The sequence below is a fragment of the Haematobia irritans genome, chromosome 2, assembly GCF_050003625.1.
Source record: "Haematobia irritans isolate KBUSLIRL chromosome 2, ASM5000362v1, whole genome shotgun sequence".
NCBI classification, from domain to species: Eukaryota; Metazoa; Arthropoda; class Insecta; order Diptera; family Muscidae; genus Haematobia; species Haematobia irritans.
The window spans coordinates 106,001,178-106,016,189 of NC_134398.1; the positions used below are offsets into that span (position 1 = coordinate 106,001,178).

Genomic DNA, 15,012 nt, shown 5'->3' on the forward strand with positions numbered 1-15,012 from the left:
TACAAAACTGCTTAAGTTAACGTCTTCCACGTCCGCCAGTAATCTAAAGCTATATGATCCTAAAATTCGCTTACTCCTTACACAAAAATATAAAATTTATAAATATCTGCAAGAGGTGTTTAATTGATACATTTTCCTCCACATCATGACAGCTTATACAATAGTCATTATACTTCGCACCTATAGGTTTTGCAAAGTCGCCTATCAGGCAGCGACCCGTTATAGCAGATATTAGGAGTGCTATCTGACGCCTTGAGAACACTAGCATATCTTGTGTGGGGTTTAAGTTTAAATGGGGCCATATTTGCTTGGTGTCGTTACAACCCTTGCAATTTTCCCATCGAATATTGGCCATCATAACAGCCTTCTCACGCAGTAATAGCTTGCAGGTGGCCAGAGGCATACCTAGTTCCCCTGGAATATGTAAGGTAGTTCCTAGCCTTGCTAACTCATCTGCTTCGCAGTTCCCCGGTATGTTCCTATGGCCAGGCACCCATATTAGGTAAATAATATACTGCTCAGCCATCTCGTTGAGAGATTTGTGGCAGTCTATGGCCGTTTTCGAGTTAAGGAACACAGAGTCCAAGGATTGTATTGCAGGTTGACTGTCTGAGTATATATTAATGCCAATATTTGTTGGAACATTACTTCTCAGCCAATTCACCACCTCTCTTATCGCCAATATTTCAGCCTGAAAACACTACAGTGATTAGGAGCCATCAGTATAGAAATCTATATATCTGTGTACACCACGCCTCACTGTTGGGAATTAGAGTTTCAAACTTTTTGTCGAAAAGGGTGTAATCCACTACGTTAGGCACATCTGGCATTACTGTGACCGTACATTTTTTCCGACCACAACGATAGCTCGCGCAACCGCACAGCCGCTGACTGTTTGGCCAAAATGTCTAAAGGCAATAGATGCAGCATGACATTAAGGGAGTCTGTTCCTGTCTTACTAAATGCGCCTGAGATACATAAGCACGCCATACGCTGAACTTTATCTAAACCAGTCGGTTTCTGAAGTGCCGGCCACCAGACTTTCTCGCCCTTTCTTCAATCTTAAGCCTAAAATTCAGCTTCCTGTCCAAAATAACGTCAAGGTATTTTGCACACTCGCCAAATGGAATTTCAATACCCCCTAAGGGAATGGGCTTAACCGTGGGATTTTTACGATCTTTACAGTACATGACTAGTTCTGTCTTTGCTGGATTTACCCCAAGATCATTATCTTTCGCCCATTTCTCAGTCATCCGGAGAGCTCTCTGTATAATATCTCTGATTGTGGATGGGAATTTTCCCCTGACTGATAGCGCCACATCATCTGCGTATGCCACCACTTTTATCCTTTCTTTTTCTAGGGAAACCAGAAGGTTGTTTATAGCAATATTACAAAGAAGAGGTGATAGAACTCCTCTGTTCACATACCTTTGTATGTTTGCTTGTCCTAGTGTGGGTGAAATACGTCTCTATTAGATTGTGTATTCTTTGACAGATAGTGAGATAAGGACAATTATACTTTTTTGGAACCATGTTCACTGAGCCAACATGGTTGCAGGTGAAAATGTTAAATGGTCGCCGCAAAAATAGCTCCTATCATAGGATATCATTGACCATTTAATCCTAACTAGTGGCAAGAAGTTGTGCAGAAGTAATCAAACGGCATGGCTGTAGTATCAACTATTAACATTTATCGCTAAAAGTTACAAAAACTTTAAATACATATTGTTAAATATGAACATGTGAAAACTCTTATTTTTAAATAATTTTATAGATTATCTAAAAGTCACGAAATTCTCGTGACACGCGTTATTCACACGTGATTCACGTGAGTCGTGAACAAAATCGAAAGCAAGTCTCGTGAATGTGCGTGAATGGGACTAAAATAAATATGTCGTGCGTGAGCGTGCGTGAGAAATAAAATCGGTTCGTGAATGTGCGTGAATAAAATTTCTGCGTAGTCACGCTCACAAAAAAATCAAGATTTAATTCATACTCGTATGTTAAATGAGATTAATTTAGCTCTCGAACTATATTCTATTTTTGAAGTTTGTTACCTTTGCTGATTTCCGTTTGGAAAATGTCGTGAGGCTCGTGAATTTGTCGTGAATCACGAGAATTGTCGTGAATCGTGCGTGAACGTGAGTCCTTAAAAGTAGTTCGTGCGTGAGCGTGCGTGAGTACTGGTTTTTATTTCGTGAATGTGCGTGAGTGGGATTGGCTACATCATGTATCGTGCGTGAGCGTGAGTGAAATTTCAGTCCCGCGCACACCTCTATTCACCCATAAAAGTGGTAAAAATTGTTAATGTTTGTTGCGCATTGCATAACATATGCAAACAGTTTAATGTGGCTATGGAAGACGATTCTTTAACTTTACCTATGGATAGTGATGCCGAATTTGAGGAATCGGAAAATTTACTCATCAACGATGGTGCAAGAATTCGAAAAGATATTGCCCTCTCGTTAAACCAATAAAAACATACAACTACAACTTTTTTATATATTCATATATTTCATTTTCGTTTTTTATAAGGTACTTTCCTTTGGTTATTAATAAGGTGCTTACATAGATTTAATGTATATTAAAAAAAAAAATAAAAAAATCATGTTCATTTTCTTTTTGGTTTTATAAGGAACTTTGGTTATCTATAAGGTACTCATGTAGCTTTTAATATAAGTAATAAAAAAATAAAATTAATGAGATCTCATTAGCAAACTTAAAGTAGGACAATTCTTTTTTCAACTAGTTATTATCGCTTCGTTTTAGAAGCGAAATTTTAAATTGCTCCAATTCTATGGCTTTCAATTTCAGCTCATTTCTAGTTGCGTTGTGTCTTTCTATTTGTAAATGGTGCCTTTTCATTTCCATCATCTGTTCTTTTTTTAAAGAAATTAGATCGTCTAATTTCTTGTCCATTGCGTCCAATTTGGTATCAATACTCCTCAAACATTCTTCTTTTGATTCCCTCAATATTCTTATTTCGCTGGATATCGTTTTAAAATTTTTTGCCTCTTGGTCCATTATAGAATCAACATCGCTTAACTTTCTCCTTTTGTTGTTAGAAGTGGTTACCTCTTTGGCCTGTGTTGATTGGGGGCCGTTAGGGACCGTACATCTCTGCTCCAGTATTTCTGTTACGGCATCTTGCATGTATTCATCATTGGAACTTGCAGTTGACGTTGATGTATATATATATATATATATATATATATATATATATATATATATATATATATATATATATATATATATATATATATATATATATATATATATATATATATATGTGTGTGTGTTATAATTAAACCTAATCAAATAGACGAATACAAAAATTTATCATTCCCAAATTATATTTGTTAGGTCATCGTATAAACTTTATGTGTTGTATTTTTATTTATTTCAATTTTTAATTTTTTCATTTCATATTTTTAATTTATTTTACTATGTTTGTTTTTGATTTTGTTATTTTTCATTGATATTTTATTTGTTTCGTTCGATTTCGTTATAAAGGGTGATTCTTTTGAGGTTAGGATTTTCATGCATTAGTATTTGACAGATCACGTGGGATTTCAGACATGGTGTCAAAGAGAAAGATGCTCAGTATGCTTTGACATTTCATCATGAATAGACTTACTAACGAGCAACGCTTGCAAATCATTGAATTTTATTACCAAAATCAGTGTTCGGTTCGAAATGTGTTTCGCGCTTTACGTCCGATTTATGGTCTACATAATCGACCAAGTGAGCAAACAATTTATGCGATTGTGACCAAGTTTCGCACTCAGTTTACTTTATTGGACATTAAACCAACCACACGAATGCGTACAGTGCGTACAGAAGAGAATATTGCGTCTGTTTCTGAGAGTGTTGCTGAAGACCGTGAAATGTCGATTCGTCGCCGTTCGCAGCAATTGGGTTTGTGTTATTCGACCACATGGAAGATTTTACGCAAAGATCTTGGTGTAAAACCGTATAAAATACAGCTCGTGCAAGAACTGAAGCCGAACGATCTGCCACAACGTCGAATTTTCAGTGAATGGGCCCTAGAAAAGTTGGCAGAAAATCCGCTTTTTTATCGACAAATTTTGTTCAGCAATGAGGCTCATTTCTGGTTGAATGGCTACGTAAATAAGCAAAATTGCCGCATTTGGAGTGAAGAGCAGCCAGAAGCCGTTCAAGAACTGCCCATGCATCCCGAAAAATGCACTGTTTGGTGTGGTTTGTACGCTGGTGGAATCATTGGACCGTATTTTTTCAAAGATGCTGTTGGACGCAACGTTACGGTGAATGGCGATCGCTATCGTTCGATGCTAACAAACTTTTTGTTGCCAAAAATGGAAGAACTGAGCTTGGTTGACATGTGGTTTCAACAAGATGGCGCTACATGCCACACAGCTCGCGATTCTATGGCCATTTTGAGGGAAAACTTCGGAGAACAATTCATCTCAAGAAATGGACCGGTAAGTTGGCCACCAAGATCATGCGATTTGACGCCTTTAGACTATTTTTTGTGGGGCTACGTCAAGTCTAAAGTCTACAGAAATAAGCCAGCAACTATTCCAGCTTTGGAAGACAACATTTCCGAAGAAATTCGGGCTATTCCGGCCGAAATGCTCGAAAAAGTTGCCCAAAATTGGACTTTCCGAATGGACCACCTAAGACGCAGCCGCGGTCAACATTTAAATGAAATTATCTTCAAAAAGTAAATGTCATGGACCAATCTAACGTTTCAAATAAAGAACCGATGAGATTTTGCAAATTTTATGCGTTTTTTTAAAAAAAAAAGTTATCAAGCTCTTAACAAATCACCCTTTATTAATTTGTCGTTTAATTATTCTCATTTATTTTAATTTCATTTCTCATATAATTATTTCGCGATATTTATTTGTGCATACCTGTTGTTTTGTTTACCTCTGCCTCTATCGATGCTTTCTCTGCTTTGGTTATCTTAAGCAGAGCAAAAGCATCGATCCAGACAAGCATACATCAAAGACAATAAACTTGAGGAAGATAGGAAATTGGCTTGCGTCATACCAAATGTTGCATTTACCATGTTAGTTCCATACATGTTTGTAATTTTTTTTATTTATTTTTCGTTTTTATTTTTTAAATGAAAAACTTAATTTTCTTAACGAAACTATGTTAAATTTTAGGCTACAACAAAAAAATTACATTTTCCCCTTTATGGAAATTTATTTCGTGCACTTAATTTATTTTTATTTGCATTTTAATGATATGTCAATACTTGTCGTATACAAAGACAATAAACTTGAGGAAGATAGGAAATTGGCTTGCGTCATACCAAATGTTGCATTTACCATGTTAGTTCCATACATGTTTGTAATTTTTTTATTTATTTTTCGTTTTTATTTTTTAAATGAAAAACTTAATTTTCTTAACGAAACAATGTTAAATTTTAGGCTACAACAAAAAAATTACATTTTCCCCTTTATGGAAATTTCTTTCGTGCACTTAATTTATTTTTATTTGCATTTTAATGATATGTCAATACTTGTCGTATACGCGTTTGGTTCGAGTATGAAACTTACACGGTAAATGGTTTGATCTCCTCAGTAGCCAATTTCCTATCTTCCTAGAGTTTATTGTCTTTGGTCGTATACGCGTTTGGTTCGAGTATGAAACTAACACGGTAAATGGTTTGATCTCCTCAGTAGCCAATTTCCTATCTTCCTAGAGTTTATTGTCTTTGGCATACATATTGTCATTGTTGTTGTTGTTGTCGTCTAACTGTCGCTTAGAAGACAAACAAACGAAACAACCAATGAAGGGCACAAACCAAAAACAATAAACTTGAGGAAGATAGGAAATTGGCTACCAACAACAATAGAAAAGGAAGATTGGAAAATGGGCGATGTCATACCAAAAGTTGCATTTACGGTGTTCGATACATACACGTTCGTTCATTTTTAATTTGCAATATTATTTGTTAAAAACTCACAAATGATGTTGAATTTTGTGTAAATAATAATGAGAAACTTTTGACCGATTGTTCTACGTCATTCCCTGATATAAATTTCTTTTTATTCTTAGATTAATTTGTGGAACAAAAAATCATAAACGACACGTTTGCATCGAACGCCGTCAATGGTTTGATACCCTCTGCTGCCATTTTCCCATCTTCATCTTCCATTGTTTTTGTTGGCTACTGAGGAGATCAAACCATTTACCGTGTTAGTTTCATACTCGAACCAAACGCGTATACGACAAGTATTGTCATAGCATTAAAATGCAAATAAAAAGAAATTAAGTGCACGAAATAAATTTCCTTAAACGGGAAAATATAGTTTTTTTGTTGTTGCCTAAAATTTAACATTATTTCATTAGGAAAATTAAGTTTTTCATTTAAAAAATAAAAACGAAAAACAAATAAAAAAATTACGAGCATGTATGGAACTAACAACATTTGGTATGACGCAAACCAATTTCCTATCTTCCTCAAGTTTATTGTCTTTGGCACAAACATACATATTTATATACATTTTATTTTTGATTCCCTTTTTTGTCGTCATTCCCGCATAGGTAGAATTTTAAGTAATAAAATTATTATAACATTGTAATCGAGCAAACAACATCTCTCGTCTTCTTATTTTCGCTTTTCGGTTTCACACTGGCCCTTAATTATTTTTGCAGAGTTTTTTAATTTAATTAATAAAAGACTTTGCCGGTTAGGAAAACGCTCCTAATCGTACATTTTGGCGACCGTGACAGGACAATGTGAAAATATTACAAACAATTTATCGTTTTCGTGGGAAAGTTTTCTATTTTTTCGTCGTTTTCGTGGAAAAATTGTAAAACAATTTGGAAATAAAAACACTTTCTCGTATTATCGCGTACAAAAAACAATTAAATAATCAAGTGCAGTGTTCATTTTCCCAACAAAAAATAAACCCAAGTGAAATAACTCAAATAAACTTTTTGAACTAAATCAATCAAATTTATTGAAATATTTGTCTCGATTAACTACAATCAAACTATCCCAACTATAGTGAATCAAAATCAAGTTGCAGTGGTCAACAATAAAAATTAAACAAATTTGCCATTACTAATTCTGCTCCAATTGGTGTATAAAAAAGGAACATTTTTTAAACAATCAAATTTGTGAAATATTTTCCAATAAAACTGTTTTGTCTCGCGGGTGTGTTCTTGTGAGCCATTTAAAATATTGTTGTTGGGTTCCCATTTAATTGCCATTACAATTTCAACAAAAGGAAATATTTCAAATTTTTCTCAAAAGTGGTACAAACATAAAAGATTGTGATTTGTTGCAAATAAGGCAAATAAAAGTGTGTTGTCCCAAATTCAAGCCTTTGATTTATTTCATATTTTTTTTTGCATTGGTCAATAATTGCACTACAAAGAATTTAAATAAATTTTTGTTGTTGTAAAAGTTGCAAGCGTCGTCTCCTCACTGTTACCTAATAATTTTACATACATTTGTGCGGTAATTTCTCCATTTTGAAAAAACATGAGTTTGGAAGAATTAAAACAACAACGTACCATAACGAAGAAAAATATTTCTCGTATAAAAACAGTGATTGAGGCAAATGCCAAAAATAAAAATCTTTCTGTCGCGGATTTGAAGTGTCGCCTTGGAATCTTAGAATCATATTTGAAGCAAATTCTTTCGACCCAAACAAAAATTGAAAGTCTTGACCCTGATGATAGTGGTCGTGGAGACATTGAAGATTTGTATTGCTATATAAGTTCCACCATACAACAACAACTTACAGATGAAGGACACAACATTGTCTGAATCATCATTTTCCATAACTGTACCAACAAATAAACTCCCTCGTCTAAAATTACCTAGCTTTAATGGGAAATACAGTGAGTACAAAAATTTCATTACCTCTTTTAAACAAATTATCGATCGTGAACATGGGCTCTCCAACATCGAAAAATTCAACCACTTGATAAACTGCCTCCAAGGGCATGCTCTCGAAACTGTGAAAGCATTTCAAATCACCAATGAAAATTATCCCAAGGCTTTAGAACGTTTAAAATCTCGCTACGACAACAATACATTGATTTTTATGGAAAATATTTCAACTCTTTTTGAACTTCCTGATGTCTCAAAGCCAAATTCTGGTCAATTAAGAAGCCTTGTGGATAATGTTTCATCGCTTTACAGTTCATTACAATCGCTTGGTTCGGATAAAGATATTGTCAACGCAATGCTGATTCATATTGCTATGCAAAAGGTTGATGGCGATACCAAACGCAAATGGAAAGACTCTCTCGACTTTAGCCAATTGCCAACTTGGGATGATTGTTCCAAGGTTCTTGAAAGAAGATGCCAATATTTAGAATCACTTGACACAAACACAACTTCTCGTCGTCCGGAACACCATTCTGGAAAATCTTCGCAAAAGCAATCCAAACAAGGATATTCTTTCTCGTGTACAAAACGTGTTTGTGCCCTTTGTTCTAAATCTGATCATTACATAGCTCAATGCCAACGCTTTAAAAATATGGATGTGCCCCTTAGGTTTGAAAATGCCAAAAAACTTGGTCTTTGCATTAATTGTCTTGCTAAAGGTCATCAAGTGACTAATTGTACATCATCGTTTAAATGCAAAACCTGTTCTCGATCGCATCACACCATGCTTCATCGGTCCCAGTTGGGTCCAAGATCCACTACTCCAGAGCCAACGCCATCCACCTCCAGCGCTGTCACTAACAATACATCTGCCTCCGTCCATACACACATGGAAGGGTCGTCTCCTCATATACTTCTCGCAACTGCAATGGTTGTCGTTAAAGACGATTCTGGCTCATATAAGTTAGGAAGGGCTCTTCTAGATTCTTGTTCACAAGTAAATTTCGTCACAGATGAATTTGCACATCGTCTGAAACTACAACGGGTTAAAAAATCAGTTGAAATTTCTAGCATTGGAAGCACTTGTACAAAAATCAAGCATAAGTGTTTCACAACTGTTAAATCTCGGATTTCTGACTATGAAGTGCCACTTTCCTTTTGTATCACACCACACATATCGTATCAACCTGATTCGGAACTGTATGTCTCAACATGGAATCTGCCTCCTAATACACAGCTTGCCGATGAAAGTTTCTTTAAATCTAAGAAAATCGATTTGCTCATTGGTACAGAAACATTTTTCGATATTTTGTCAGTTGGTCAAATCAAACTTGGCCCAGATCTACCAAAACTACAAAAAACTTTATTTGGGTGGATTGTCACTGGCAAATATAATGCTGCCAGGGACAATAACTTCAATTTATCATATTTACTTTCAATTGAAGAAGAAATTAACATTAATTTGGAACATCTTTGGAAAATTGAGGAAATCAACGACAACGTAAGCGAATTCACACCAGAACAAATGGAATGTGAGAAATTCTTTCAAAATACTGTGTCTCGTGAATCATCAGGTAGAATTGTTGTTAAGCTACCATTTAAGGAACCTTCTAATTCTCTTGGTGCCTCTCGCAATACTGCATTACAACGTTTTGCTTCTCTAGAACGGCGTCTTAACCGCGATGCAGATTTGAAAGCAAAGTATGTCTCGTTCATGAAGGAGTACGAAGATTCGGGACACATGAGCCTGGTGAAAAATCCAAAATTACATGAACCACACTATTACATTCCTCATCACTGCGTCTTCAAACCAAATAGTACGTCGACTAAACTTCGTGTCGTTTTTGACGCCTCTTGCCCCACAGCAAATCACAAATCGTTAAATGAAATTTTAATGGTTGGCCCTACAATTCAAGAAGAACTGTTTTTGCTGCTTTTACGTTTTCGCTTGTATCGTTTCGCCCTCACTGCTGATATTGTAAAAATGTATCGGCAAGTTTTGGTTGATCAGAGGGATCGTAGATTTCAATGTATTTTGTGGAGATACACAGATCAAGATGAAATAAAAACATACCAGCTAAACACTGTCACATATGGTTAGGTTAGGTTAGGTTACGTTAAAGTGGCAGCCCGATTAAATTTCAGGCTCACTTAGACTATTCAGTCCATTGTGATACCACATTTAACTAAAAGTACCTATTACATATGGGCACTTCTAGTCTTAACCACTGAACCTTCTCTATTATTTACTTTTGTGGAACCAACCAGATTGCTCCAAAAACATTAACAAACTGCTTAAGTTAACGTTTTCCAGGTCAGCCAGTAATCTAAAGCTATATGCTCCTAAAATTCGCTTACGCCTTACACAAAAAGCAGGACACTCACACAGGAGGTGTTTAATTGATTCCTTTTCCTCCACGTCATGACAGCTTATACAATAGTCATTATACTTCGCACCTATAGTTTTTGCAAATTCGCCTATCAGGCAGCGACCCGTTATAGCAGATATTAGGAGTGCTATCTGACGCCTTGAGAACACTAGCATATCTTGTGTGCGGTTTAAGTTTAAATGGGGCCATATTTGCTTGGTGTCGTTACAACCCTTGCAATTTTCCCATCGAATATTGGCCATCATAACAGCCTTCTCACGCAGTAAGAGCTTGCAGGTGGCCAGAGGCATACCAACAGATTCTAGTTCCCCTGGAATATGTAAGGTAGTTCCTAGCCTTGCTAACACATCTGCTTCACAGTTCCCCGGTGTGTTCCTATGACCAGGCACCCATATTAGGTGAATATAGTACTGCTCAGCCATCTCGTTGAGAGATTTGCGGCAGTCTATGGCCGTTTTTGAGTTAAGGAACACAGAGTCCAAGGATTTTATTGCAGGTTGACTGTCTGAGTATATATTAATGCCAATATTTGTTGGAACATTACTTCTCAGCCAATTCACCACCTCTCTTATTGCCAATATTTCAGCCTGAAAAACACTACAGTGATTAGGTAATCTTTTCGCTATTCGAATTTCCAGATCTTTAGAATATACTCCGAACCCCACTTGTCCATTCAATTTGGAGCCATCAGTATAGAAATCTATATATCTTTTATTCCCCGGGGTCTGTGTACACCACGCCTCACTGTTGGGAATTAGAGTTTCAAACTTTTTGTCACATATGGAACTTCAGCTGCCCCTTTTCTCGCGGTTCGCTCATTGCATTATATTGCTGATGAAATTTTGGATCGTTTTGAGCTTGGCGCAAAGGCTATTAAAACTTCTTTCTATGTTGATGATTTTCTTGGAGGTGCTGAAACTATCGAAGAACTAACCGAACTGAAGTACCAAGTTACTGAAATTTTGAAAATGGCTTGTTTCGAATTGGATAAATGGCATTCAAATCATAAGAGCTTTCGCAATGATAAAACGGTTAAAGATTTGAATTTGGACGAGTCCTCAGTTACAAGTGCATTGGGAATTTCTTGGGACCAACAAACAGACAATTTCTTATTTTCGTTCTCGCCCAAGTCTTATCCTGGATCAGTAACAAAACGCACAATTTTGTCACTCTCGTCTTCGCTTTTCGACCCTCTTGGATTTCTGGCACCTCTTATAATAAAAGCCAAAATTATCCTTCAAGAACTATGGATACTCAACATTGGCTGGGATGAATCTATTCCACAAGACTTACACATTGCTTGGATAAATTTAGTTCATGATTTCGAGTTGCTGTCGTCTCTTCAAATTTCTCGCTATTGTTTGTCACCCAATCCAATTTCCATCCAATTGCATGGGTTCTGTGATTCTTCGATTTGAGCTTATGGTTGTTGTCTCTATATCAGAGTCAAAACTATGTCTGGTAAAGTGCATTCACAACTTTATACAGCTAAATCTAGAGTTGCCCCAACCAAACGAAAGTCGTTGCCGAATTTAGAACTCTGTGGAGCGCAACTTTTGTCTCGATTGTATATGAAAACACGAAATATTCTTAACATTCCAAAAAGTTCTGTATTTTTGGCTCAAGCAACATTCTTCGACACTTTCTGTATTCGTGGGGAACAGAATTTCTGAAATACAAGATTCTACGAGTGGTTGTAACTGGCGCCATGTACCTTCTAGTTTGAATCCTGCTGATATTGTCTCGAGGGGATCTACTGTTCAAGAACTACAATCATCAATTTGGTTTTCTGGTCCAGATTTTCTTACTCAGGAGTATGAGAAATGGCCTCCAAACAGGTGTGATGAAATTGACCATGAAATCGTGAACAAAGAGAAACGGAAAACTACTCTGAATCTTCAGTTACAACCCAACAGAGTTTCACAATTTGTTGAAAATTGCAGCTCATATATAAAATTTATTCGAGTTGTTGCCTGGATATTTCGCTTTTTCTACAAATTGTCGTCTTCAAAATCGACTTTTGCCACTACTGAAACCTTACAACCACAAGAACTAGATCGCGCTGTTCTGTCTATTGTGTGGAATATTCAACAAACACATTTTAAAGATGATATAAAGCGTTCATTAAAGAAACAAGACCCTGAAGGTTCCCTAAAATGTCTCAACCCGTTTATTGACTCCTCAAGTGGCATAGATATTCTGAAGGTTGGAGGTCGATTGGAATTGGCTGATATTCCTGAGGCACAAAAGCATCCAATTATTTTGCCAAAGGACAACAACTTTGTTGTTTGTTACGTTCGCCATCTTCATATCAAAAATTATCACGCTGGCCCAAAGGCTTTGGTTTCGCTGACCCGAATGCGCTACTGGATAATCAACTTACGAAGTCTTTGCCGCAAGATCGTTAACTCATGTCCCCATTGCATTCGCTATCGGCCAAAACTTCTGCAACAACTGATGTCGAATTTGCCTGTGGATCGTCTTAACCCATCCAGAGTTTTTGCGAAATGTGCCGTGGATTTCTGTGGTCCTGTCAACACTTACTTGCGCATTCGAGGTAAAATACCGTATAAAACTTACATCGCTGTTTTTGTTTGTCTCACAACAAAAGCTGTCCACATCGAAGCTGTTTCCGATTTGTCAACAGACGCTTTCATCGCAGCGCTTAAAAGAATGATTGGTCGAAGAGGTTTACCGACGGACATCTATTGCGACAATGTCACTAATTTTGTCGGTGCGAACTCAAAAATGAAGGACCTGAAAATTTTTCTCTTTGATCAAAATCATCAAAATGAAATAGTTAACTATTGTGCCAATGAATTCGTAAATTTTCATTTCATTCCGCCACGTGCGCCCCATTTTGGCGGACTATGGGAGGCTGCCGTCAAATCAGCCAAAGGTCACTTGAATCGAACCCTTTCGAACGCTCGACTAACGTTTGAAGAACTTGTCACAGCACTAGTCGAAATTGAATCCATTTTAAACTCAAGGCCGATTTCCCCGATGTCATCTGACCCCAGCGATTTTGAAGCCCTCACTCCAGGCCACATCATCACTGGCAGTGCCTTACGCTCTCTACCTGAACGTGAAGTCACATCAATCAATATTAGCAACCTGGAACACTGGGCTCAGATTACAGCAATAAAACAACGATTTTGGAAGAAATGGTCTCATGAATACATTAATGCACTGCAAGTTAGAAATAAATGGACTGCCTCTGTCTCAAACATCGCTATTGGTTCTTTGGTTTTGGTTCACGAAGATAACATTCCTCCTCAAAAATGGCTCATGGGAAGAATCATCAACGCTGTTCCTGGCCGAGACGGACGCATTCGAGTCGCCGATGTCAACACCACAAAGGGAGTTATACGCCGACCTATTCACAAACTCGCTTTGCTATTAAATTGAAAGAACCCTTTCAATGGGGCCGGCATGTTAGGTCATCGTATAAACTTTATGTTTTGTATTTTTATTTATTTCAATTTTTAATTTTTTCATTTCATATTTTTAATTTATTTTACTATGTTTGTTTTTGATTTTGTTATTTTTCATTGATATTTTATATGTTTCGTTCGATTTCGTTTATATTAATTTGTTTATTAGTTTATGTTTTACATCATTTTCGTTTATTTTTTGTCGTTTAATTATTCTCATTTATTTTCATTTCATTTCTCATATATTTATTTCGCGATATTTATTTGTGCATACCTGTTGTTTTGTTTACCTCTGCCTCTATCGATGCTTTCTCTGCTTTGGTTATCTTAAGCAGAGCAAAAGCATCGATCGAGGCAAGCATACATATTGTCATTGTTGTTGTTGTTGTCTTATAATTGTCGCTTAGAAGACAAACAAACGAAACAACCAATGAAGGGCACAAACATACATATTTATATACATTTTATTTTTGATTCCCTTGTTTGTCGTCATTCCCGCATAGGTAGAATTTTAAGTAATAAAGTTATTTTCGCTTTTCGGTTTCACACTGGCCCTTAATTATTTTTGCAGAGTTTTTTAATTTAATTAATAAAAGACTTTGCCGGTTAGGAAAACGCTCCTAATCGTACAATATTTCAACAACTTTTCATACTGAACTGGTTATGATATACAATGCAAAAATATATCAAGAGATACTTTTTTTACAAAATTGATATGTGTAAAAAGCAAATATTCAATGACAACTCTCATCACAAAATATACATTCAATCTCTACGCTCTTTCTCTCTTTGATCGTAGTAAAACATTTGTTGTTATTTTTTTAGTTTTGTTTCATTATCATACTTTGATGAATGGATGGAATTTCATTGATTGTTACTTTTTACGCATTACGCAAAGTTAGGGCAAAACTTTCATTGAAAAAGAATTTACAACAACAATAAAAAATATGATTTACCACTCACCAAATTAATGTCCATCGACGGTAGAAGAGGGCCCTTTTCTGGTTCGATGCTGTGGAGGTATTAAGTGAAATATAATTTTTTTTGCCTTAACCCCTGATTTCATACATGATGTAACTTATAATAATTTTTATAATTACCTAATTAGAGTAAAATTTAATTATTAGAAAAATTCGAATAATTTAGAATGTTTCAATTATAAGAAATCAATTCAATTATAAGTTTTTAATTCATTATTTTTGTTGGAAAAAGAAAATCTATTAATATTTTAAAGATTTGAATGATCTTTTTGATACATTTACACAATTTACCACGTCATTTTCTCATACGGAATTTTCTATGCGGACCATAATCCAGAGTTTCATCTAAGGCTATTTATTTGGAT

General features: G+C 36.0%; 2 protein-coding genes across 2 annotated transcripts in view; both read left to right on the top strand.

The window, feature by feature from the left end:
* LOC142224940 (uncharacterized) overlaps nucleotides 1-2,477 on the top strand; it is a 19,617-nt gene extending 17,140 nt beyond the window's left edge. The window contains exon 5 of the mRNA XM_075294718.1: nucleotides 2,343-2,477. Coding sequence (XP_075150833.1) covers nucleotides 2,343-2,477 — 135 coding nt within the window. The remainder of the gene's footprint in view (nucleotides 1-2,342) is intronic.
* A 5,277-nt stretch (nucleotides 2,478-7,754) lies between these two features.
* LOC142224941 (uncharacterized) lies at nucleotides 7,755-13,641 on the top strand. The gene is made up of 4 exons (XM_075294719.1): nucleotides 7,755-9,873; nucleotides 11,026-11,629; nucleotides 11,678-11,800; nucleotides 11,898-13,641. Exons 1-4 carry the CDS (start codon nucleotides 7,755-7,757, stop codon nucleotides 13,639-13,641), a joined length of 4,590 nt encoding a protein of 1,529 aa, XP_075150834.1.
* The last annotated feature ends 1,371 nt before the right edge of the window (nucleotides 13,642-15,012 follow it).

Excerpts from the sequence above, each read along its gene's own strand:
- LOC142224941 (XM_075294719.1), top strand. The coding sequence starts at position 7,755 with ATGAAGGACACAACATTGTCTGAATCATCATTTTCCATAACTGTACCA. Across the intron at positions 9,874-11,025 it reads GAGGGATCGTAGATTTCAAT|CTGCCCCTTTTCTCGCGGTT; the intron begins GTATTTTGTGGA and ends ATGGAACTTCAG. Across the intron at positions 11,801-11,897 it reads GCGCAACTTTTGTCTCGATT|AATTTCTGAAATACAAGATT; the intron begins GTATATGAAAAC and ends CGTGGGGAACAG.